The sequence below is a fragment of the Xyrauchen texanus genome, chromosome 38 (genome assembly GCF_025860055.1).
Source record: "Xyrauchen texanus isolate HMW12.3.18 chromosome 38, RBS_HiC_50CHRs, whole genome shotgun sequence".
NCBI classification, from domain to species: domain Eukaryota; kingdom Metazoa; phylum Chordata; class Actinopteri; order Cypriniformes; family Catostomidae; genus Xyrauchen; species Xyrauchen texanus.
This window is the reverse complement of record NC_068313.1, coordinates 2,480,596-2,506,750: the sequence shown is the minus strand read 5'-3', so window position 1 is coordinate 2,506,750 and position 26,155 is coordinate 2,480,596. Positions and strand designations below refer to the sequence as shown.

Below are 26,155 nucleotides of genomic sequence, written 5' to 3'. Positions count from 1 at the left end.
GCATCCATCTGGGGAGAGAGGAAGCGGTAAGGGTACTTACACCTGAGCTAAATTATGTCTAACACCTGTCTCTAATTCCAGTGAGCATGGGGAGAGCTGCATATAAACGGCCACGCCACCGCCAGAGAGAGAGAGAGAGAGAACAACACGAGTGACCAGTGACTGGCGTGTCTTATTAAATGTTTATTGTGAAGCTGTAGAGTTTAGATTGAAGTTTATATGTACTGTGAAGTTGAAGTCTCAGAGAAGTTTATGTTGACAAAGTTTGTGTGACACTGATCTGATTGAACTGAGAAAAGCTCTGAGAAGAGTGCACACAGAGTGTTGAAGGCAGAGAAATAAATAGCCTTACTTGACTGCATCATTGCTTTCCATCTCCTCCCTTCCATCTCCGAACTTGGAGTTCCTACAATGACAAATGTCTTTGAAGTTCCTGGATTAAGCCTGGATTAACTGCAGAAATTCACATGTATTCCATTTTAAGAGTATAGTCCATCATTAGACCAAGGTGATGCAGGCAAAGACTGAAGTGATGTTTGGCTGGCATCAGCTGCATTTAGTCATCATCACTCAGAGACAAATAGGATCTGTCCAACTCTGGTAACCTCGGGATTCATATTGAGATAGGGAAACAAATAGAATAACATGGATGCCATAAAATCTTTTGCAGAATTTTAGAGGATGATTAATGTTTCTGGTTCTGGCAGACCTAACTAAAGCAGCTTAATTGTGAGTTGATGGATAAATTAGGGATATGCCTGGCTAAATAGATGACTTTAGTCTAGACTTAAACTGAGTGAGTGTGTCTGCATCCAGAACAGTGTTAGGGGGACTTTTCCGTAGTTTAGGAGCCAAATAAGAAAATGATCTTTCTCCTTATGTGGATTTTGATATTTTAGGAACTATAACAGGCCTGAATTTTGTGATCATAACCAACATGATGGAATGTAGCGTGGTAGAATGTCACATAAGTACTACAGTGCTAGACCATTCAAAGTCAACATTGGGTCTCAGGTGCTCAGACAGGAGACGAAGGCAGGCCTACACACTGTCATAAAGCCTGACTGAGGCCTATAGGAACACTCAAAGCCTGATAACACAAACGGCACCAAAATCAAACAAAGGGAGTCCAAACAGACTACAGATCCCATCAAGCATTTCTCACTTTGCGCCTAGGTGTGAAATTTTGGATGAAATGCATGACAGAATGCATCCCTCAACCATGAAGTCATCAAGAGTATAAAACTCTGGAGATTCCTCCTAAGCTTGTTTCCAGCGACAGTATTTGCCGTGTCTAGTTGCAGCCTTGCTGCTCCCAGGTGTAGCCTCGCTGCCAAAAGAAGTAACGTACATACCTGAACTTTGGCAATACAATATCCATATCGCTGGATCAGCTGAGATTCTCCGTGTTCCACCGAGCACGCTAACGGATCTGAAGGAGACCACCGAGCAATCCGCGTCTCACCCTTTTGCCTGCAGAAGTGAAGAAAGAAGATTTCTCTTCCTCCTTCAACCGAGTCGATGCCACTGATATCTCCGCCAACCTGCCGAGAATCAGCCGTCATACCGCCCACCAACAAAGTGAGGAAATGGCCTCCTGTCATCACCCGAGCTTTGAGGAACTGAGTCAGAGTCAAATGACGGACAAACACACATTCTACCCACGTCCTCACATGACTCAAGTAAGAGATAGGGCAGAGATTAGTGCTTGTACAGTTTACAGACAGTCTGCTCATTGATGCTAATAATACTCAAAGTATTACTTTAACTTACTCTTACCACGAATGAGATTTGCTGTGTTGCCATCCAACCGCGTTGGGCTGTTTGTGCATTTGCACCATTGCGGATGAGACCGGCACATGTTTCCGAAGTTTACACACGTTTATCCATTTAAAGAACCAACAACTGTGGCGGATGGATTACAAACTGCTCACCGCGTCTCTGAGTGATAAAACTAATGGTTGCTGTCTCTCCCACGATCGCTAAACCGGCCTCAGTGCCGTTATCCTGTTCTCTCTCTCTCATACTAAATGCACACACGACCCCTCACAAACATACCTGCACACACATTTGGCAAACAGATAACTTGGCGATAGAGCCCAAGTGACAAACATTTCTTGAGAGCCACATCTGCCATTTTGTGCACTCCTTCTCTCCTTACACACACACACACACACACACACACACACACACACACACACACACACACACACACACACACACACACACACACACTTGTTGTGTTTCCATGTTTTATGAGGACTTTCCATAGACATAATGGTTTTTATACTGTACAAACTTTATATTCTATCCCCTAAACCTAACCCTACCCCTAAACCTAACCCTCACAGAAAACTTTCTGCATTTTTACATTTTCAAAAAACATAATTTAGTATGATTTATAAGCTGTTTTCCTCATGGGGACCGACAAAATGTCCCCACAAGGTCAAAAATTTCGGGTTTTACTATCCTTATGGGGACATTTGGTCCCCACAAAGTGATAAATACACGCTCACACATACACACACACACACACACACATAAACCCATTCACACACACACATCTCTACCCTCCTCTCATATATTAAAGTTATTATTGTTACCATACATAATCATGTTACTGTTTAGTTTGTAGTTGGAAGTCGGAAGTTTATCAACTGCATTGTATTGATTATTAATTGATATTACTGCATCAATAAAGGTAGTTATACTTTAAAGAGAAGTGTTTTGGTATTATTCTGCATGCATCTGTGCCAATGGCTGGTAGGGGATGTCAGTGCTCGGATTTAAGCCTTCATTGTTTTCCTTTTGAATGTCAATGTTCTCCTGACGTTGACTTCCCTAAGAGAACAATCCTATATTGATACTGTTATACAGTCTGGTTATTAGTCCCTGATTCCAGGGTGGTGTCCCGGCATTAATAATCCTTATTAATATTCCATTGATTTTGATCATTAATAATTATCTTTGATAGCTGTTGATTTAAAGGATTAATAAGCTAATGTTGATTCTAATACATTTTCTATTGATTTTAATAATTAATAGTTGTCTTTGATGATTGTTGATTTGAAGAATTAATAAGCTAGTGTTGATTCTAATCAATGTTATATTGATTTTAATAATTATTAATTATCTTTAATAATTATTGCTAAAAACCAAACACGCTCCTGAACAAAGCCCCAACACCAATGTAACGATGACACAATAGGGCTAACATGATTTCTTGGTTCTCGTCAGCACTCTGGCTGCTGCATTTTGAACCAATTGAAGTTTATTTATTGATCTTGCTGGACATCCTCCCAGTAATGCATTACAATAATCTAGTCTTGAGGTCATGAATGCATGAATTCGTTTTTCAGCATCAGCAACAGAGAGCATTTGTCATAACTTAGCAGTATATCTGAGGTGGAAGAATGCTGTTCTACAAACATTGGCAATTTGATTTTCAAAGGACAGATTGGAACACCTAAGGTCTTCGCTGTAGAAGATGATGTAACACTACATCCATCGAGAGTCAATTTATATTTTTTTGTTTATTACAGTATAAATGATAGTTTTTTGTCCAATAATTTGTATCTCTGTTTTGTCAGAGTTGAGTAGAAGGAAATTTCTGGCCATCCAATCTTTGGAGAATTGTCAAATTTAAACGGTTTTGAAGAAATATAAAGTTGGGTATCATCAGCATAACAGAGGAAACTTATTCCACGATTCCTGATAATATAATATCTCCCAGTGGAAGCATATACATGGAGAAAAACAGAGGCCTGATCCCTGTGGCTCTCTATACTTAACTTTTGTTTGATTTGAATATCTCATTTATACAGACAACGTGGTAGCGGCCTGCTAAGTAGTAGCCCACAAACGTAATGCCAACATAATTCTCAATCCTATTCAAGAACATTTTGTGATCTATGGTTTTGATGGCAACACCAAGATCTGAAAGCACTAGAAGAAAAATGCAGCCATGATCAGATGATACGAGCAAGTCATTTGTAACGATAAACCATGGTTTACAGTTTTGCCATGCCAAAGATGATGCTTATAGAAAAGGGGATAAAATATTGTATAATCAGGCCAGAAACACACTGACTAAGGAAATCAGAGTGGCTAAAGGAAACTACTCAGAAAAGCTTAAAATACAGTTTTCAGCCAACAATCCTACATCTGTGTGGAAAGGCCTGAAAAGCATCAAGCAGGTTTGAAAAACCCCAGTCTCACACCTGCAGTGTGAAGTTCCCAAAAAAAAATCACTTAATGACTACAGACCTGTCACTCTCACGTTTGTTGTCATGACGTCATTTTAGAGACTGGTTTTTGCCTACCTTGCAGAAGGACATCACTGGACCCCTGCTAGACCCCCTTCAGTTTGCTTACTGAGCAAACAGGTCTGTGGATGATGCTGTCAATATGGGACTATTATATCCTGCAAAACCTCGACAGACCTGGGACTTATGCTAGGATCCTATATGTGGACTTCAGTTCAGCCTTCAATAACATCATGCTTTATCTTCTCTCAACCAAACTGACCCAGCTCTCTGTGCCCACCCTAATATGTCGATGGATCACCAGCTTTCTGACAGATAGTCAGCAGCTAGTGAGACTGGGGCAACTCACATCCGGGACCCTCACTATTGGCATTAGTGCTCCTCAGGGATGCGTTCTCTCCACTGTTCTTCTCCCTGTACAAGAATGACTACATTGAAAAGGACCCCACTGTCAAGCTCCTGAAGTTTGCAGATGACAGTCATCGGCCTCATCATCAATGGTGACGAGTCTGCATACAGACGGGAGGTTGAGCAGCTGGCTGTCGGGAGCAGTCACAACAAACTGGAACTGAACACGCTCAAAACAGTGGAGAAGATAGTAGACTTCAGGAGTGAGGAAATGTGCAGGTAGAATCACTCTGGACCCCACCCACCCTGGCCACTCTCTCTTTGACCTGTTGCCCTCTGGCCAGCGCTCAGAGCACTGAGTGCCAGGACATCCAGGCACAAGAACAGTTTCTACCCTCAGGCCATTTTCTACATGAACTATTAAACTGCCTCAGGACTCCCCCATAATGCATTAATGTAAACGCATATCTCATATACATATGTAAATTCACATATTTAATTCAATATCTTTACATACCCTTACCTTGCACATGCATTACCACTTGTACATGTTCATACGCCATTCATGTCCTGTTATTTGTATGTCTATTTACATCTTACCTTGTTTTATATTCTTTGTCTCACTGTAATGTTCTGTGTGCACTTTCTTTTTCTATCACAAAAAAAAAAAAATCCTTGTGTACGTGAGAACACTTGGCAATAAAGTTGATTCTTTTTACTAACTCATTTAAAATTCCATTCAAATTCAGGAATTGCAATGGATGTGAATTGACATTATGAATTCAATTCTGAATGGTGCACACATGTTGTGAATTACCCTGTTACAAGTTAATGTAATTCATTTAAACGTTATTTGTTGTGTTATTGGTTGTAAGTTTTTTTTCTGCTCTGTCAGAATGTGGTGGCATGTTGACGGATTCTGAGGGCACTCTCAGCTCTCCAAACCACCCTGACCTGTACCCTCCAGATTCTCACTGTGTGTGGGTGATCAGGGTGTCTCCTCCTTACCTCGTGCAGATCCATGTGTCATCTCTGGCTATCGAGGGTCCTTCTCCTTGCTTGTTTGATTGGTTAGAGGTTAGAGAGCAGACAGAGAAGACCTCTGCTGTGACAAGGTTTGCCCACACTTCATTTACACCGAGACCCACTAGGCTGTCATTCAGCACTATTTAGCATTTTTAGAATATTTAGTAGTAGTCTTAATAAGTGTGCCATTATTTTACATGCAATTATTCTTAAAAATATTGATACACATCACACAAATAAAATTAACACTGAACTCTCTCCACAATTCACATTTAAGAATGAACCTTCCTCGAGTGCCACCAAATGATGATTTCGCAACAGCATAGGCATAGACTTAACTTTCTGAAAACCGAAATGTCAGAAGAAGATCTGGGCAATTTTCCTCAAACTAATAGGCTTGAAACCACATTTGAAACCAAATTTAAGTCATATTAATGGTTAATAATCAGAACATAAATAAAGTATGACATAGGGGGAGAAGTCCTGACAACATTGTCCATTTAGGCCGCTGTGGAGAATCCTTGAACTTCAGTGACCATCCGTCTCTCTTAATGAAAAATAATTGTGTTCTAGCAGGTTACTGTTTTCCAAGCAGCTCTCTATAGGCTACTATACTTCACTCCCCACTGCTGGCCGCTAAATCCCATATCTACTGATTAGTCTTGTGCATATGCACAGTAATCCAAATTAAATTACTTTTTTCTGATTGGATGAGATTTCAAGAGTATTGATATAGGAGTCCAACAGTACTGGTAAACTTTACTGTTTGTATCACTCCACTTGTGTGCTTGGCGTTCCAAACTAGAGTAATGACCACAGTACAGAGATTTGATTTATCCCAATGACAATACATATGTGCTCCAGTAGGTGGCGATAAATGAGCATCTTTTATGAGTCAGAACATCACCATTGTTAGTGGTGCTTGCAAAGCATCACTATTGTAATCTCACATACTTATTATACTTTTTATTTTTATTATTAAGTTGGCTTGTGAAAGCCAACTTACTGAAATCCTACTTAAACTTATTATTATTCCGCTTATTCTTCTTAGCGATGAAATTTCTATATCTAACTCCTCCTAGAGCTTTAACTCCACATACTCCAAACTCGGCTCAGACACTCAAACTGTTCTGACTCGAGTTGCTATATCTTTTCTAACTGATCGGACTTACGGTTTTCCTAAAAATGACGATCAAACTCGGAAAAAACTCCCATTGACTTAACATTGCGGAATGTTCAGAAATTTAAATCCCAACTGACATTTTCACACACACAGACAAAAAGGGCCTGTCAGCCCTGCATCTGTCCCTCTCTCTCTCCCTCAGAGGATTTATTTATCAAGCAGCCAAAAAGTAATGACCTAAAATCTTCATAGCCACACGCTAAAACATGCTAAAAACATGCTTAGCATCATGCTTAACACATGCTTAGCATTGACTAGCGAAGTGTTAAAACAAGCTAAAAATGTGCTAGCATCATGCTAAAATCGCCTAGCGAAGTGCTAAAACATGCTAAAAGCGTCTTAGCATCATGCTAACACAAGCTAGCATCGCCTAGCTGAAGGGCTAAATCATGCTTAAAAGCGTCTTAGCATCGCCTAGCGAGTGCTTAAAAATGCTAAAAACATGCTTAGCATCATGTTAACACATGCTAGCATCGCCTAGCGAAGTGCTTAAAACATGCTAAAAGCGTCTAAGCATCATGCTTAACACATGCTTAGCATCGCCTAGCGAAGTGTTAAAACATGCTAAAAGCGTCTAAGCATCGCCTAGCGAAGTGCTAAAAAATGCTAAAAATGTGCTATAGCATCATGCTAACACATGCTAGCATCGCCTAGCGAAGTGTTAAAACATGCTTAAAAACGTGCTTAGCATCATGCTTAACACATGCTAGCATCGCCTAGCGAAGTGCTAAAAAATGCTAAAAGCGTCTATAGCATCATGTTAACACATGCTAAGCATCGCCTAGCGAAGTCTTAAAACATGCTAAAAACGTGCTAAGCATCATGCTTAACACATGCTTAGCATCGCCTAGCGAAGTGCTTAAAACATGCTTAAAACGTCTTAGCATCATGCTTAACACATGCTTAGCATCGCCTAGCGAAGTGCTAAAAATGCTAAAAACGTGCTAGCATCATGTTAACACATGCTAGCATCGCCTAGCGAAGTGCTAAAACATGCTAAAAACGTGCTAGCATCATGCTAACACATGCTAGCATCGCCTAGCAAAGTGCTAAAACATGCTAAAAACGTGTCTATCTATCTAGCAACTAAGTTAAACTTGAAACTACTTTAAACTACAAACTACTTTAAACTACTTTAAACTTCAAACTACTTTAAACTTCAAACTACTTTAAACTTCAAACTACTTTAAACTTCAAACTACTTTAAATTATAAACTAATTTAAACTTTAAACTAATTTAAACTATAAACTACTTTAAACTTCAAACTACTTTAAACTATAAACTACTTTAAACTAATTTAAAATAATTTAAACTTCAAACTACTTTAAACTTCTTCAAACTTTCTGGTCCAAACTTTCACAAGGCAACTTAAAGTTTGTCTCGACGAACTTTTTTTTCTAGTTATTATTAAGTTGGCTTGTGAAAGCCAACTTACTGAAATCCTATTTAAACTTATTAAGTTGGCTTGTGAAAGCCAACTTACTGAAATCCTATTTAAACTTATTATTATTAGTGGTGCTTGCAAAGCATCACTATTGTAATCTCACATACTTATTAGTGGTGCTTGCAAAGCATCACTATTGTAATCTCACATACTTATTATTTTTATTAGTGGTGCTTGCAAAGCATCACTATTGTAATCTCACATACTTATTATTAGTGGTGCTTGCAAAGCATCACTATTGTAATCTCACATACTTATTATTTTTATTTTTATTAGTGGTGCTTGCAAAGCATCACTATTGTAATCTCACATACTTATTATTAGTGGTGCTTGCAAAGCATCACTATTGTAATCTCACATACTTATTATTATACTTTTTATTTTTAGTGGTGCTTGCAAAGCATCACTATTGTAATCTCACATACTTATTTTTATTTTTATACTTTTTATTATTCTATCTCCGTACAAAACTTCGGCACCTAACTCGTCCCGCACCGTTTGGCGTAGACCCACGAATGAGGTGTCAAATCGAACGGCCTATTGAGGACACGTGTGCTATGACTTTTATAAGCGATCGGGGTACGGTAATTGCCCCAGGGGCAAAAAAGCGGCCGAAAAATCCCATAGACTTAACATTGCGACAAACTTTGACGCGTCACAGCTCCGAGCGAGGATTTCGCAGAAACGTGTGATTTGCCACATTTGAAGAGGCTGGCAGGCTCTGTAAGAGCATACCTCAAAATGGGGTAAAAGTTGCACCCCTGGGGGCAGGAGCTGCCCAAAAATGCCCCAATTGACTTACAATGGTGTAGGACGGCCCATGAAATGAAATGGCATTGGGATTTGTATTCAACATAGCTCTGGATCACAGTGTCATAGAGACAATGGGGCGGGCTCATTTTACTCAGACGACCAATCAGTATCTCAGGATCATTTTGAATCTATCAAGCCACGCCCTAGCAACAATTTAGAGCACCTTAGCAACAAGTCCCATACACTTCTAATGAAAGACATCAAAGGGATATCTCCGGATAGAAGTTTCATAGAAACACAAGGGTGGTCTCGTTTCACTCGGGGCAGCAAACAGCCAATCATGAATCACCTCAACACTTCCTAGCCCCTCCCTAGCAACCATTGTCGAGCACCTTAGCAACCAAAATCCATAGAGGATATCTTCCATTCTGAATGTCACAGAGGCATGGGAGTTGGTTTATATCATTCATACTGACAAGCAGCCGTTGGAGATTAATGATTGGCAGCTGCCAAGCCACTCCCTAGCAACTAAACAGAGTACCCTAGCAACCCTTTAGCAGTAACTATATCTCTGCACCAGAAAATCAGAGAAACTTCTGGGTTGATTTATTTCAATCAGGATGGCAAGGACACTTCATTAGTATCACTAAGGTAACTGCCTAGCAACCAGATGGGGTTACCCTAGCAACCGAGTAACAAATCACATATCTCTGCATCAGAAAAACGTAGAGACTTCCGGGTTGACTTATTTCAATCAGGATGGCAAGGACACTTGATTACTATCACTATGATTACTGCCTAGCAACCAGATGGGGTTACCCTAGCAACCGAGTAACAAATCACATATCTCTGCACCAGAAAATAGTACTGACTTCCGGGTTGATTTATTTCACTCAGGATGGCAAGGACACTTCATTACTATCACTATGGTAACTGCCTAGCAACCAGATGGGGTTACCCTAGCAACCGAGTAACAAATCACATATCTCTGCATCAGAAAAACGTAGAGACTTCCGGGTTGACTTATTTCAATCAGGATGGCAAGGACACTTGATTACTATCACTATGATTACTGCCTAGCAACCACATGGGGTTACCCTAGCAACCGAGTAACACATCACATATCTCTGCACCAGAAAATAGTACTGACTTCCGGGTTGATTTATTTCACTCAGGATGGCAAGGACACTTGATTACTATCACTATGGTAACTGCCTAGCAACCAGATGGGGTTACCCTAGCAACCGAGAAACACATCACATATCTCGGCACCAGAAAAGAGTACAGACTTCCAGGTTGATTTATTTCAACCAGGATGGCAAGGACACTTCATTAGTATCAATATGGTAACTGCCTAGCAACCACATGGGGTTACCCTAGCAACCGAGTAACAAATCACATATCTCTGCATCAGAAAAACGTAGATACTTCTGGGTTGACTTATTTCAATCAGGATGGCAAGGACACTTGATTACTATCACTATGGTAACTGCCTAGCAACCAGATGGGGTTACCCTAGCAACCAAATAACAAATCACATATCTCTGCATCAGAAAAACGTAGAGACTTCCGGGTTGACTTATTTCAATCAGGATGGCAAGGACACTTGATTACTATCACTATGATTACTGCCTAGCAACCAGATGGGGTTACCCTAGCAACCGAGTAACAAATCACATATCTCTGCACCACAAAATAGTACTGACTTCCGGGTTGATTTATTTCACTCAGGATGGCAAGGACACTTGATTACTATCACTATGGTAACTGCCTAGCAACCAGATGGGGTTACCCTAGCAACCGAGAAACACATCACATATCTCGGCACCAGAAAAGAGTACAGACTTCCAGGTTGATTTATTTCAACCAGGATGGCAAGGACACTTCATTAGTATCAATATGGTAACTGCCTAGCAACCACATGGGGTTACCCTAGCAACCGAGTAACAAATCACATATCTCTGCATCAGAAAAACGTACATACTTCTGGGTTGACTTATTTCAATCAGGATGGCAAGGACACTTGATTACTATCACTATGGTAACTGCCTAGCAACCAGATGGGGTTACCCTAGCAACCGAGTAACAAATCACATATCTCTGCACCAGAAAATAGTACTGACTTCCGGGTTGATTTATTTCACTCAGGATCGCAAGGACACTTGATTACTATCACTATGGTAACTGCCTAGCAACCAGATGGGGTTACCCTAGCAACCGAGAAACAAATCACAGATCTCGGCACCAGAAAAGAGTACAGACTTCCGGGTTGATTTATTTCAACCAGGATGGCAAGGACACTTCATTAGTATCAATATGGTAACTGCCTAGCAACCAGATGGGGTTACCCTAGCAACCAATTAACAAATCACATATCTCTGCATCAGAAAAACGTAGAGACTTCTGGGTTGGTTTATTTCACTCAGGATGGCAAGGACACTTCATAAGTATCACTATGGTAACTTCCTAGCAACAAGGAGGGGTTACCCTAGCAACCAAATAACAAATCACATATCTCTGGATCAGAACATCGTAGAGACTTCCTGGTTGACTGATTTTACTCTGGATAGCAAGGAGACTTGATAAGTATCACTATGGTAACTGCCTAGCAACCACATGGGGTTACCCTAGCAACCGAGTAACAAATCACATATCTCTGCACCAGAAAATAGTACAGACTTCCGGGTTGACTTATTTCAATAAGGATGGCAAGGAGACTTCATTACTATCACTATGGTAACTGCCTAGCAACCAGATGGGTTTACCCTAGCAACCGAGTAACAAATCACATATCTCTGCATCAGAAAAACGTAGAGACTTCTGGGTTGATTTATTTATGACCATAATTTTTGTTCTTTTCAAGCATGCTATTTCACGAGTTTTGCCACGGCAAGCACCACTCACATTTTCTTCAGGAAATGTACCTATCTAGTTAGTGGTGCTTGCAAAGCATCACTATTGTAATCTCACATACTTATTATTAGTGGTGCTTGCAAAGCATCACTATTGTAATCTCACATACTTATTATTAGTGGTGCTTGCAAAGCATCACTATTGTAATCTCACATACTTATTATTAGTGGTGCTTGCAAAGCATCACTATTGTAATCTCACATACTTATTATACTTTTTATTAGTGGTGCTTGCAAAGCATCACTATTGTAATCTCACATACTTATTTTTATTTTTATTTTTCTTCTTTTTATTATTATTCTATCTCCGTACAAAACTTCGGCACCTAACTCGTCCCGCACCGTTTGGCGTAGACCCACAAATGAGGTGTCAAATCGAACGGCCTATTAAGGACACGTGTGCTATGACTTTTATAAGCGATCGGGGGTACGGTATTTGCCCCAGGGGCAAAAAAGCGGCCGAAAAATCCCATAGACTTAACATTGTGACAAACTTTGAGGCGTCACAGCTCCGAGCGAGGATTTCGCAGAAACGTGTGATTTGCCACATTTGAAGAGGCTGGCAGGCTCTGTAAGAGCATACCTCAATATGGGGTAAAAGTTGCACCCCTGGGGGCAGGAGCTGCCCAAAAATGCCCCAATTGACTTATAATGGTGTAGGACGGCCCATGAAATGAAAAGGCATAGGGATTTGTATTGAACATAGCTCTGGATCACAGTGTCATAGAGACCAGGGGGTGGGCTCATTTTACTCAGACGACCAATCAGTCTCTCAGGATCATTGTGAAGCTATCAAGCCACGCCCTAGCAACCATTAAGAGCACCTTAGCAACAAGTCCCATAGACTTCTATTGAAACAGATCAAAGGGATATCTCCGGATAGAAGTGTCATAGAAACACAAGGGTGGTCTCGTTTGACTCGGGACAGCAAACAGCCAATCATGCATCAAATCAACACTTCCTAGCCCCTCCCTAGCAACCATTGTCGAGCACCTTAACAACCAAAATCCATAGAGGGATATCTTCCATTCTGAATGTCACAGAGGCATGGGAGTTGGTTTATATCATTCATACTGACAAGCAGCCTTTGGAGATTCATGATTGGCAGCTGCCAAGCCACTCCCTAGCAACTAAACAGAGTACCCTAGCAACCGTTTAGCAGTAACTATATCTCTGCACCACAAAATCAGAGAGACTTCTGGGTTGATTTATTTCAATCAGGATGGCAAGGAGACTTGATTAGTATCACTATGGTAACTGCCTAGCAACCAGATGGGGTTACCCTAGCAACCGAGTAACAAATCACATATCTCTGCATCAGAAAAACGTAGAGACTTCCGGGTTGACTTATTTCAATCAGGATGGAAAGGACACTTCATTAGTATCACTATGGTAACTGCCTAGCAACCAGATGGGCTTACCCTAGCAACCGAGTAACAAATCACATATCTCTGCATCACAAAAACATAGAGACTTCCGGGTTGACTTATTTCAATCAGGATGGCAAGGACACTTCATTAGTATCACTATGGTAACTGCCTAGCAACCAGATGAGCTTACCCTAGCAACCGAGTAACAAATCACATATCTCTGCATCAGAAAAACGTAGAGACTTCCGGGTTGACTTATTTCAATCAGGATGGCAAGGACACTTGATTAGTATCACTATGGTATCTGCCTAGCAACCAGATGGGCTTACCCTAGCAACCGAGTAACAAATCACATATCTCTGCATCACAAAAACATAGAGACTTCCGGGTTGACTTATTTCAATCAGGATGGCAAGGAGACTTGATAAGTATCACTATGTTAACTGCCTAGCAACCAGATGGGGTTACCCTAGCAACCGAGAAACAAATCACATATCTCGGCACCAGAAAAGAGTACAGACTTCCGGGTTGATTTATTTCAATCAGGATGGCAAGGACACTTGATTACTATCACTATGGTAACTGCCTAGCAACCAGATGGGGTTACCCTAGCAACCGAGAAACAAATCACATATCTCGGCACCAGAAAAGAGTACAGACTTCCGGGTTGATTTATTTCAATCAGGATGGCAAGGACACTTGATTACTATCACTATGTTAACTGCCTAGCAACCAGATGGGGTTACCCTAGCAACCGAGAAACAAATCACATATCTCGGCACCAGAAAAGAGTACAGACTTCCGGGTTGATTTATTTCAATCAGGATGGCAAGGACACTTGATTACTATCACTATGGTAACTGCCTAGCAACCAGATGGGGTTACCCTAGCAACCGAGAAACAAATCACATATCTCGGCACCACAAAAGAGTACAGACTTCCGGGTTGATTTATTTCACTCAGCATCGCAAGGACACTTGATTACTATCACTATGGTAACTGCCTAGCAACCAGATGGGGTTACCCTAGCAACCGAGTAACAAATCACATATCTCTGCACCACAAAATAGTACTGACTTCCGGGTTGATTTATTTCACTCAGGATCGCAAGGACACTTGATTACTATCACTATGGTAACTGCCTAGCAACCAGATGGGGTTACCATAGCAACCGAGAAACAAATCACATATCTCGGCACCAGAAAAGAGTACAGACTTCCGGGTTGATTTATTTCACTCAGCATCGCAAGGACACTTGATTACTATCACTATGGTAACTGCCTAGCAACCAGATGGGGTTACCCTAGCAACCGAGAAACAAATCACATATCTCGGCACCAGAAAACAGTACAGACTTCTGGGTTGATTTATTTCAACCAGGATGGCAAGGACACTTCATTAGTATCAATATGGTAACTGCCTAGCAACCAGATGGGGTTACCCTAGCAACCGAGTAACAAATCACATATCTCTGCACCAGAAAACACTACAGACTTCCGGGTTGACTTATTTCACTCAGGATGGAAAGGAGCCATGTATTGTATTACCTTGGTAACTGCATAGCAACCACATGGGCTTACCCTAGCAACCGAGTAAAAAATCACATATTTCTGCACCAGAAAATCGTACAGACTTCTGGGCTGATTTATTTATGACCATAATTTTTTTCTTTTCCAGTTACAACATGCTGTTTGACGAGTTTTGCCACGGCAAGCACCACTCACATTTTCTTCAGGAAATGTACCCATCTAGTTATTTTTATTATATCTCTTAACAAAACTTCGGCACCTAACTCGTCCCGCACCGTTTGGCGTAGACCCACGAATGAGGTATCAAATCGAACGGCCTATTGAGGACACGTGTGCTATGACTTTTATAAGCGATCGGAGTACGGTATTTGCCCCAGGGGCAAAAAAGCGGCCGAAAAATCCCATAGACTTAACATTGAGACAAACTTTGACGCGTCACAGCTCCAAGCGAGGATTTCGTAGAAACGTGTGATTTGCCACATTTGAAGAGGCTGGCAGGCTCTGTAAGAGCATACCTCAATATGGGGTAAAAGTTGCACCCCTGGGGGGCAGGAGCTGCCCAAAAATGCCCCAATTGACTTATAATGGTGTAGGACGGCCCATGAAATGAAAAGGCATAGGGATTTGTATTGAACATAGCTCTGGATCACAGTGTCATAGAGACGAGGGGGTGGGCTCATTTTACTCAGACAACCAATCAGTCTCTCTGGATCATTGTGAAGCTATCAAGCCACGCCCTAGCAACCATTAAGAGCACCTTAGCAACAAGTCCCATAGACTTCTATTGAAAAAGATCAAAGGGATATCTCCGGATAGAAGTGTCATAGAAACACAAGGGTGGTCTCGTTTGACTCGGGACAGCAAACAGCCAATCATGCATCACTTCAACACTTCCTAGCCCCTCCCTAGCAACCATTGTCGAGCACCTTAACAACCAAAATCCATAGAGGGATATCTTCCATTCTGAATGTCACAGAGGCATGGGAGTTGGTTTATATCATTCATACTGACAAGCAGCCTTTGGAGATTCATGATTGGCAGCTGCCAAGCCACTCCCTAGCAACTACACAGAGTACCCTAGCAACCGTTTAGCAGTAACTATATCTCTGCACCAGAAAATCAGAGAGACTTCTGGGTTGATTTATTTCAATCAGGATGGCAAGGACACTTGATAAGTATCACTATGTTAACTGCCTAGCAACCAGATGGGGTTACCCTAGCAACCGAGTAACAAATCACATATCTCTGCATCAGAAAAACGTAGAGACTTCCGGGTTGACTTATTTCAATCAGGATGGCAAGGACACTTCATTAGTATCACTATGGTAACTGCCTAGCAACAAGGAGGGGTTACCCTAGCAACCAAATAACAAATCACATATCTCTGGATCAGAACATCGTAGAGACTTCCTGGTTGACTGATTTTACTCTGGATAGCAAGGAGACTTGATAAGTATCACTATGGTAACTGCCTAGCAACCACATGGGGTTACCCTAGCAACCGAGTAAAAAATCACATATCTCTGCACCAGAAAACAGTACAGATTTTTGGGTTGACTTATTTCACTCAGGATGGAAAGGAGCCATGTATTGTATTACCTTGCTAACTGCATAGCAACCACATGGGCTTACCCTAGCAACCTAGTAACAAATCACATATTTCTGCACCAGAAAATTATACAGACTTCTGGGTTGATTTATTTATGACCACAATTTCTGTTCTTTTCAAGCAGGCTATTTGACGAGTTTTGCCACGGCAAGCACCACTCACATTTTCTTCAGGAAATGTACCCATCTAGTTATTATTATTCTTCTTACTCAGAAATTTCTATACGCTACTCCTCCTAGAGCTTTTAAGCTACAGGCACCAAACTCGGCACAGACCTTCAGACTAATCCAGAATAGTGTGCTATATCTTTTCTAACTGATCGGACTTACGGTTTTCCTAAAAATGACGATCAAACTCGGAAAAAACTCCCATTGACTTAACATTGCGGAATGTTCAGAAATTCAAATTCCAACTGACATTTTCACACACACAGACAAAAAGGGCCTGTCAGCCCTGCATCTCTCCCTCTCTCTCTCCCTCAGAGGATTTCTTTTATCAACCAGCCAAAAAGTAATGACCTAAAATCTTCATAGCCACACGCTAAAACATGCTAAAAGCGTGCTAGCATCATGCTAACACATGCTTAGCATTGACTAGCGAAGTGCTAAAACAAGCTAAAAATGTGCTTAGCATCATGCTAAAATCGCCTAGCGAAGTGCTAAAACATGCTAAAAGCGTGCTAGCATCGCCTAGCGAAGTGCTTAAAACATGCTAAAAGCGTCTTAGCATCGCCTAGCGAAGTGCTAAAAATGCTAAAACGTCGCTAGCATCATGCTTAACACATGCTAACATCGCCTAGCGAAGTGCTTAAAACATGCTAAAAACGTCGCTAGCATCACCTAGCGAAGTGCTTAAAACATGCTAAAAGCGTCTTAGCATCATGCTTAACACATGCTAACATCGCCTAGCGAAGTCGCTAAAACATGCTAAAAACGTCTTAGCATCATGCTTAACACATGCTAGCATCGCCTAGCGAAGTCGTTAAAACATGGTAAAAGCGTCGTTAGCATCATGCTTAACACATGCTTAGCATCGCCTAGCAAAGTGCTTAAAACATGCTAAAAACGTAATAGCATCATGCTAACACATGTTAGCATCGCCTAGCGAAGTGTTAAAACATGCTAAAAGCGTCTTAGCATCATGCTTAACACATGCTTAGCATCGCCTAGCGAAGTGCTAAAAATGCTAAAAGCGTGCATAGCATCATGCTTAACACATGCTTAGCATCGCCTAACGAAGTGTTAAAAGGCTAAAAACTTGCTAGCATCATGCTAACACATGCTTAGCATCGCCTAGCGAAGTGCTTAAAAATGCTAAAAGCGTGCTAGCATCATGCTAACACATGCTAGCATCGCCTAGCGAAGTGCTTAAAAATGCAAAAAGCGTCTTAGCATCATGCTTAACACATGCTTAGCATCGCCTAGCGAAGTCTTAAATCATGCTAAAAATGTGCTTAGCATCATGCTAACACATGCTAGCATCGCTCAGCCAAGTGCTAAAGCATGCTAAAAACGTGTTAGCATCATGCTTAACACATGCTAGCATCGCCTAGCGAAGTGCTAAAAAATGCTAAAAAGTGCTAGCATACGCCTAGCGAAGTGCTAAAAAATTCTAAAAGCGTGCTTAGCATCTATCTGTCTGTCTATCTATCTATCTATCTGAGGGTCAATATATATCTATCTATCTATCTATCTGAGGGTAAATATCTATCTCTCTCTCTCTATCTATTTATCTATCTATCTGAGGGTAAATATCTATCTATCTATATCTATCTATCTATCTGAGGGTAAATATCTATCTATCTATCTCTCTATCTAACTATCTATCTGAGTGTCTATCTATCTATCTGTCTATCTAGCAACTAAGTTAAACTTTAAACTACTTTAAACTACAAACTACTTTAAACTTTAAACTAATTTAAACTTTAAACTCGTTTAAACTATAAACTACTTTAAACTTCAAACTACTTTAAACTTTAAACTCGTTTAAACTACAAACTACTTTAAACTTTAAACTAATTTAAACTACAAACTACTTTAAACTTCAAACTACTTTAAACTTCAAACTACTTTAAACTTCAAACTACTTTAAACTTCTTCAAACTTTCTGGTCCAAACTTTCACAAGCCAACTTAAAGTTTGTCTCGACGAACTTTTTCTAGTTTTTATTATATCTCTTAACAAAACTTCGGCACCTAACTCGTCCCGCACCGTTTGGCGTAGACCCACGAATGAGGTATCAAATCGAACGGCCTATTGAGGACACGTGTGCTATGACTTTTATAAGCGTATCGGAGTACGGTATTTGCCCCAGGGGCAAAAAAGCGGCCGAAAAATCCCATAGACTTAACATTGAGACAAACTTTGACGCGTCACAGCTCCAAGCGAGGATTTCAGTAGAAACGTGTGATTTGCCACATTTGAAGAGGCTGGCAGGCTCTGTAAGAGCATACCTCAATATGGGGTAAAAGTTGCACCCCTGGGGGCAGGAGCTGCCCAAAAATGCCCCAATTGACTTATAATGGTGTAGGACGGCCCATGAAATGAAAAGGCATAGGGATTTGTATTGAACATAGCTCTGGATCACAGTGTCATAGAGACGAGGGGGTGGGCTCATTTTACTCAGACAACCAATCAGTCTCTCTGGATCATTGTGAAGCTATCAAGCCACGCCCTAGCAACCATTAAGAGCACCTTAGCAACAAGTCCCATAGACTTCTATTGAAAAAGATCAAAGGGATATCTCCGGATAGAAGTGTCATAGAAACACAAGGGTGGTCTCGTTTGACTCGGGACAGCAAACAGCCAATCATGCATCACTTCAACACTTCCTAGCCCCTCCCTAGCAACCATTGTCGAGCACCTTAACAACCAAAATCCATAGAGGGATATCTTCCATTCTGAATGTCACAGAGGCATGGGAGTTGGTTTATATCATTCATACTGACAAGCAGCCTTTGGAGATTCATGATTGGCAGCTGCCAAGCCACTCCCTAGCAACTACACAGCGTACCCTAGCAACCGTTTAGCAGTAACTATATCTCTGCACCAGAAAATCAGAGAGACTTCTGGGTTGATTTATTTCAATCAGGATGGCAAGGAGACTTGATAAGTATCACTATGTTAACTGCCTAGCAACCAGATGGGGTTACCCTAGCAACCGAGTAACAAATCACATATCTCTGCATCAGAAAAACGTAGAGACTTCGGGGTTGACTTATTTCAATCAGGATGGCAAGGACACTTCATTAGTATCACTATGCTAACTGCCTAGCAACCAGATGGGCTTACCCTAGCAACCGAGTAACAAATCACATATCTCTGCATCACAAAAACATAGAGACTTCCGGGTTGACTTACTTCAATCAGGATGGCAAGGAGACTTCATTAGAATCACTATGGTAACTGCCTAGCAACCAGATGGGCTTACCCTAGCAACCGAGTAACAAATCACATATCTCTGCATCAGAAAAACGTAGAGACTTCGGGTTGACTTATTTCAATAAGGATGGCAAGGACACTTGATTAGTATCACTATGGTATCTGCCTAGCAACCAGATGGGGTTACCCTAGCAACCGAGTAAAAAATCACATATCTCTGCATCACAAAAACATAGAGACTTCGGGTTGACTTATTTCAATCAGGATGGCAAGGAGACTTCATTAGTATCACTATGGTAACTGCCTAGCAACCAGATGGGCTTACCCTAGCAACCGAGTAACAAATCACATATCTCTGCATCAGAAAAACGTAGAGACTTCCGGGTTGACTTATTTCAATAAGGATGGCAAGGACACTTGATTAGTATCACTATGGTATCTGCCTAGCAACCAGATGGGCTTACCCTAGCAACCGAGTAAAAAAATCACATATCTCTGCATCACAAAAACATAGAGACTTCCGGGTTGATTTATTTTAATCAGGATGGCCAGGAGACTTGATTAGTATCACTATGGTAACTGCCTAGCAACCAGATGGAGTTACCCTAGCAACCGAGCAACATATCACATATCTCTGCACCAGAACACACTACAGACTTCCGGGTTGACTTATTTCACTCAGGATGGAAAGGAGCCATGTATTGTATTACCTTGGTAACTGCATAGCAACCACACGGGCTTACCCTAGCAACCGAGTAACAAATCACATATTTCTGCACCAGAACATCGTACACATTTCTGGGTTGGTTTATTTATGACCATAATTTTTGTTATTTTCAAGTTACAACATGCTGTTTGACGAGTTTTGCCACGACAAGCACCACTCACATTTTCTTCAGGAAATGTACCTATCTAGTTTCTCATACTATCTTCATATGCTTTTCTACTTGGAAGTTGCACATGAACGCTGGGAAACTAGGAGACAATTTGTATACCAGAGTTTTTGTGTTAGGAGGAGACAAAAACATTCAACATTGTGGTGGAGAGTACGGTTTCTGTAGTGAATGTTAGGTTTTATTGTCATCGTTTCCCATTTCAGTAATATATTAATGTGTATCAGTAACCAATGTGTTTTAGGGTTTCATGAACCTTTAATTAAGATTCACTTCTTCCCAGATATTGTGGCAACGTAGCACCACCTACAGTGAATACAAACAGCAGTACTGTGTGGGTGTCATTTCGCTCTGATGGCAGCATTGGGGGAAATGGGTTTATTGCACAATACCATTCTGTGTTACCAGGACAGAGTAAGTATAACTTACATGAACATATTATCATTATGTTTATGTTACTGTAATAGCATGATACACAGGCTCAGGGCTGCCCATAAGGGGTGGGGGGGTAGCTTTCAGGGTCCCAGACACTGGGATGGGGGGCGGGGGGTAGATTAATACCAATGATAGTGCTAGGACTTTTGGAGATCAGCCACCAGAGATCGCGGGCATGCAGCAAATAAACACTCCAACATATACCATCACGCACCTGCTTGAAATGTGGTTTCAAGTGTCACCTGTGGTACATATATGCACAATTTTACCTTTAGATGCAAGTGTCTTGGCCAGCAATGCTTGTCGTCTTTTGGGTGTAAAATATATATGATATTCTGATCATGGATTAGTAGAATACGTAACATGGTGTGTTCTTTATAGGAAACATGTGTATATATGTACTGAAGATGACTTGTCTGTCTGTTTGCAATCAGAAAGCTGTTCCCGAGAGGAGTTTGTGTGTGACAATGGTCGTTGTTTACTTCCTGTTTCCATTTGTGACAGCCAGCCAAACTGTAAGGACCACTCAGATGAAGTGAACTGCAGCCAGAAGCACAAAGGTTACATTACTGAACACAATTAATAAAAACTATTAAAGTTTATTTCTAGCTTTTTCCACTTGCCATCCATGATGCATTAAATCCCTTTTTTCAAGTGTGTGGGGGGAAACTGACAGGAGAATATGGATCTTTCTCCAGTCCAAACCATCCAAAGCCTTACCCACATCAACAGGTAAACCATCTCCATTACTGTTCCCAGTTGCTACCCTGGTATTCAGTTTGAGAAGTGCTGGGCAGGCTACTCAAAACGTTTAGCTAGCTAAGCTACTAACTACTCAACAGAACAATTTGTCAAACTATGTTAAAAGTTATGCTTGAGAGAACGTAGCAAGTTACACTACAAGCTACAGGTCAAAAGTAACTTGCTACATTTTTTCCAACCAGATGCACAGAGCATACTATCATTGACAAAGCATCTAAAAGACTTATTCACATGATGTTTATCTAAGCCATGGTAATATAGTGGAACAGTATACAAGTATACAGTATGGTGCAATATAAAATTTATGTTGTTGTAAAAAATTTGTAAAATCATATTCATACATGCTACATACACAAACCCATGTATAAAGAACTTCATCATTTCATTGGACACTGATACAGTGAGATCCAGCAGATGGAAAATGACTTCAATAAATCAGATGATTTGTAGAAGGAATAACACATTCCCCTTCTGTCGCTCTCTTACGTTGTGTCAGAGAACGACACTAGGGGTCTCTCTTGAGCGCCGATATTCACCTCTGTACTATGAAAAAAGGCCAATGAGAGTTGGCAGCCAGTATTTGCATGTCCCGCCCCCGGACATACGGGTATTTAAGCGGCGCAAATACGGGAGTTCATTCAGAAAATTTCTTCGGAGCCGATGGTCGTGTTTGCAGTTTGCTGCGTGACTACACACCGAGTTCCTGCTATCCTCTGCTGCATGCTGTTGGATTCTACGGCGCACAACAGCGGCTTTCTCCTGGTTGCACGGCTGTGCACTTCCTGCCCCTGAGCGCATCGACAGTTGCAGATAGAAAGATCTCTCACGAGTCTTTCATTCATAAAAGAGTGATTTTATTTAAAAGAGTAATTTCCTCTAAAAGAGCAAAACACAGCGCCGTGAACGTCCTTTTAAGGACGCGTCTTTTTAAAGATGCCCTTCCGCCCCTGTGTTGTTCCTGGATGCGGTAGAGTACTCTCCGCTTCCGACGGCCACAGGTGTTGTCTCGTGTGTCTGGGCAGTGATCACACCGAGGCTGCGTTTGTGGATGGTTCATGCTCTCACTGCGAGAACATGACCATGACAACGTTGCGGTCGCGGCTTAGCCACTCCAGCTGCCCCCCGTGTCGCTCCTTCTTCCCACGGGATTGAGGACGATGCGGCTGGCGATGGAGGCGATTTGGGGATGGCAGCGGGTGCAGCTCCGCCGGGTACGCCCCCTCGGACCACCCGCGCCCCGGCACGCTCGTTGACTCCCGTCTTCGCTCGAGGTGGCGGCGACTCGCCTCACAGCCAGTCTGCCTACCCTCAGGCGATGGAAGCAGATGAGTTCGCCACGACATCGGAGGGCGTGGGCTCTGACGCTGAGGGCTCCTCTGGGCTGCCGCCTTCGGGCTTGCACACCCAGCAGGAGGCCGACGCGCAGATGTCCGATATGCTTTCCCGGGCAGCCAATAGCGTGGGCCTGGATTGGAACCCTCCATCCTCCCCGCAGCCATCACGGCTAGATGATTGGTTTTTGGGCGTGGGGCGCCGCTCACAGCCTCGCCCCCCCCCAGTACCTTTCTTCCCGGAGGTGCATGATGAGCTGACGTCTTCGTGGAGAGCACCCCTCTCCACTCGTCGTGCCACCTGCTCATCCGCCCTCGCCACCCTCGACGGCGGAGCGCGCCATGGGTACACGGAGATCCCCCAGGTGGATAGAGCTGTTGCGATCCACCTATGCCCCGGAAGCACTACCACCTGGCGGGGCCGCCCTGTACTCCTTTCCCGGTCCTGTAGAGCAACATCCTCGCTCACCGCGAAGGCCTACAGCGCTACCGGACGCGCCGCTTCCGCCCTGCATGCCATGGCTCTCCTGCAGGTCCACCAAGCCAAGGCACTCCGCAACATGCACGGGGGTGGCCCTGATCCCGACACGCTGCAGGAACTGCGCTCAGCGACCGACCTCGCCCTGAGAGCGACGAAGGTCACAGCGCGGGCATTCGGGCAGGCGATGGCCACTCTGGTGGTCCAGGAACGTCAGCAGTGGCTGGACTTGGTCGAGATGCGTGAAGCCGACAAGACTCGCTTCCTCAACGCCCCTGTCTCCCAGTTCGGCCTCTTCGGCGACACCGTGGAGGACTTTGCCCAGCAGTTCTCCCTGGTGAAGAAGCAGACGGAGGCCATTTCTCACATCATGCCGCGCCGCAAGCCTGCTGCCACGGCCCAGGCCCCATCTGCTCGCCGAGGGCGTCCTCCTGCGGCCAGAAGATCTTCTGCTCCGCCCCAACCTGGGCCCAGCTCTCAGCCCCAGCGTTGAGCAAACCGCAGGAAGCGTACGCCCCCTGCCTCACGGACCCCGTCGAGGACCCGGAAGGCTCCCAAACGTCCCTGAGACAGCGGACCCAGAGGACGAGAAGTTAGCTCCGGAGATGGTGAGACCGCTCCGTCCCCCGGTGGAGGGCCGGGAGGAGAATCTTGTGTTTTTTTCATTTGCCGCACCCCCCTGACGGGGGCTGCGGTACCCAAATTCTCAATAAAAGAGCTATTTCCTTTACCTCTGGGTCACATGGCCCGCAAATGCCGTTCTCACGGCACTTTTGTTTCAGGCCTCAACAGTCCCGGCGCCCAGGATGCGGTGCTCCCGCCCTCAGCTCCACGACTGTTCCCCGGCCGGCCGGTTCAGACGAGTCCAGAGGACGCCGACATCAGACCTCCTCCTCTGTCACGAACCCGCCCCCTGCCGGGTGCGCGGAACAAGGTAAGTGCTTTGAGCTTATTCTCAGCACCAGAGCCTCGGGACGCCACAGAGCCTCCCGACGCTGCGTTACCTGTTCCGCACCGCTGCGAAGCCCCGCCGGGTACGTCCAAAATACTTGTCCCCTTGGTGCCGCTAGCACAGAGCGCAGAGGCATGACTTTCTCTGCCCAGCTCGTCACGCTGGCTGCACCGGACCATTCGACTCGGTTACGCAATTCAGTTTGCCAGGTCTCCGCCCCCCTTCCTGGGCGTTCGTTCCTCCGCAGTGCACGGCGAACATGCCCTCTCCCTGCGCGAGGAAATCGCCTCCCTTCTAATCAAGGACGCGATAGAGCCTGTCCCTCCAACCGAAACGAAGAAGGGTTTCTACAGCCCTTACTTCGTTGTACCCAAGAAAGGCGGTGGCATACGACCGATCTTGGACCTGCGAGTTTTCAATCGGACCCTGTCCAAACTCCCGTTCAAAATGCTCACCCAGAAACAAATTCTATCTGGCGTTCGGCATCTAGATTGGTTCGCAGCGGTAGACCTGTAGGACGCGTACTTTCACGTCTCAATTCGCCCTCGACACCGACCCTTTCTACGGTTCGCATTCGACGGCCAGGCGTATCAGTACAAGGTCCTCCCCTTCGGCCTGTCTCTGTCCCCTCGCGTCTTCACGAAGGTCGCAGAGGCGGCTCTTGCCCCGCTACGAGGAGCGGGCATACGCATACTCAATTACCTCGACGATTGGCTTATTCTGGCCCCCTCGCAGGAATTACTATGCGCACACAGAGACCAGGTGCTCGAGCACCTCCGCCGCTTGGGGCTTCAGGTCAACTGGGAGAAGAGCAAGCTCACCCCAGTCCAGAGCATCTCTTTTCTCGGTTTGGAGTTAGACTCAGTCTCAATGACAGCACGTCTCTCCAACGAACGTGCTCAGTCAGTGCTGGAATGCCTCGCTTCCTTCAAGCCAGGCACCGTGGTCCCGTTGAAGCGTTTCCAACAGCTCCTGGGGCATATGGCATCCTCCGCGGCGGTCGCTCCACTAGGGTTGATGCATATGAGACCACTTCAGCATTGGCTCCAGACTCGAGTCCCGAGACGAGCATGGCGCCACGGCACGCACGGCGTGGAAATTACCACTGCCTGCCTCCAAACCTTCAAACCCTGGATAGACCTCTGCTTTCTTCGGGCAGGGGTACCCTTGCAGCAGGTGTCCCGTCGCGTTCTGGTTACAACCGACGCCTCCAAATTGGGTTGGGGCGCCGTGTGCAACGGGCGCGCAGCCGCAGGCCGGTGGAACCAAGGCCCACTGCGCTGGCACATCAACTGCCTAGAGCTGCTGGCCGTTCGTCTTGCCCTGAAGAAATTTCTTCCGATGATTCGTGGCAAACATGTCCTGGTCAGGACAGACAGCACCACGGTGGTGGCTTACATAAACCGCCAAGGCGGAGTACGCTTCCCCCACATGTCACAGCTCGCCCGTCGTCTCCTCCTTTGGAGTCAGCTGGACTGGAGTCG

At 43.6% G+C, this 26,155-nt stretch overlaps 1 protein-coding gene across 1 annotated transcript in view; it reads left to right on the top strand.

Moving 5' to 3' along the window:
* Positions 1-26,155, top strand: part of mfrp (membrane frizzled-related protein) — a 79,436-nt gene that overhangs the window by 37,389 nt on the left and 15,892 nt on the right. Inside the window, exons 5-8 of the mRNA XM_052110510.1 lie at positions 5,509-5,728; positions 20,997-21,127; positions 21,583-21,708; positions 21,804-21,880. Coding sequence (XP_051966470.1) covers positions 5,509-5,728; positions 20,997-21,127; positions 21,583-21,708; positions 21,804-21,880 — 554 coding nt within the window. The remainder of the gene's footprint in view (positions 1-5,508; positions 5,729-20,996; positions 21,128-21,582; positions 21,709-21,803; positions 21,881-26,155) is intronic.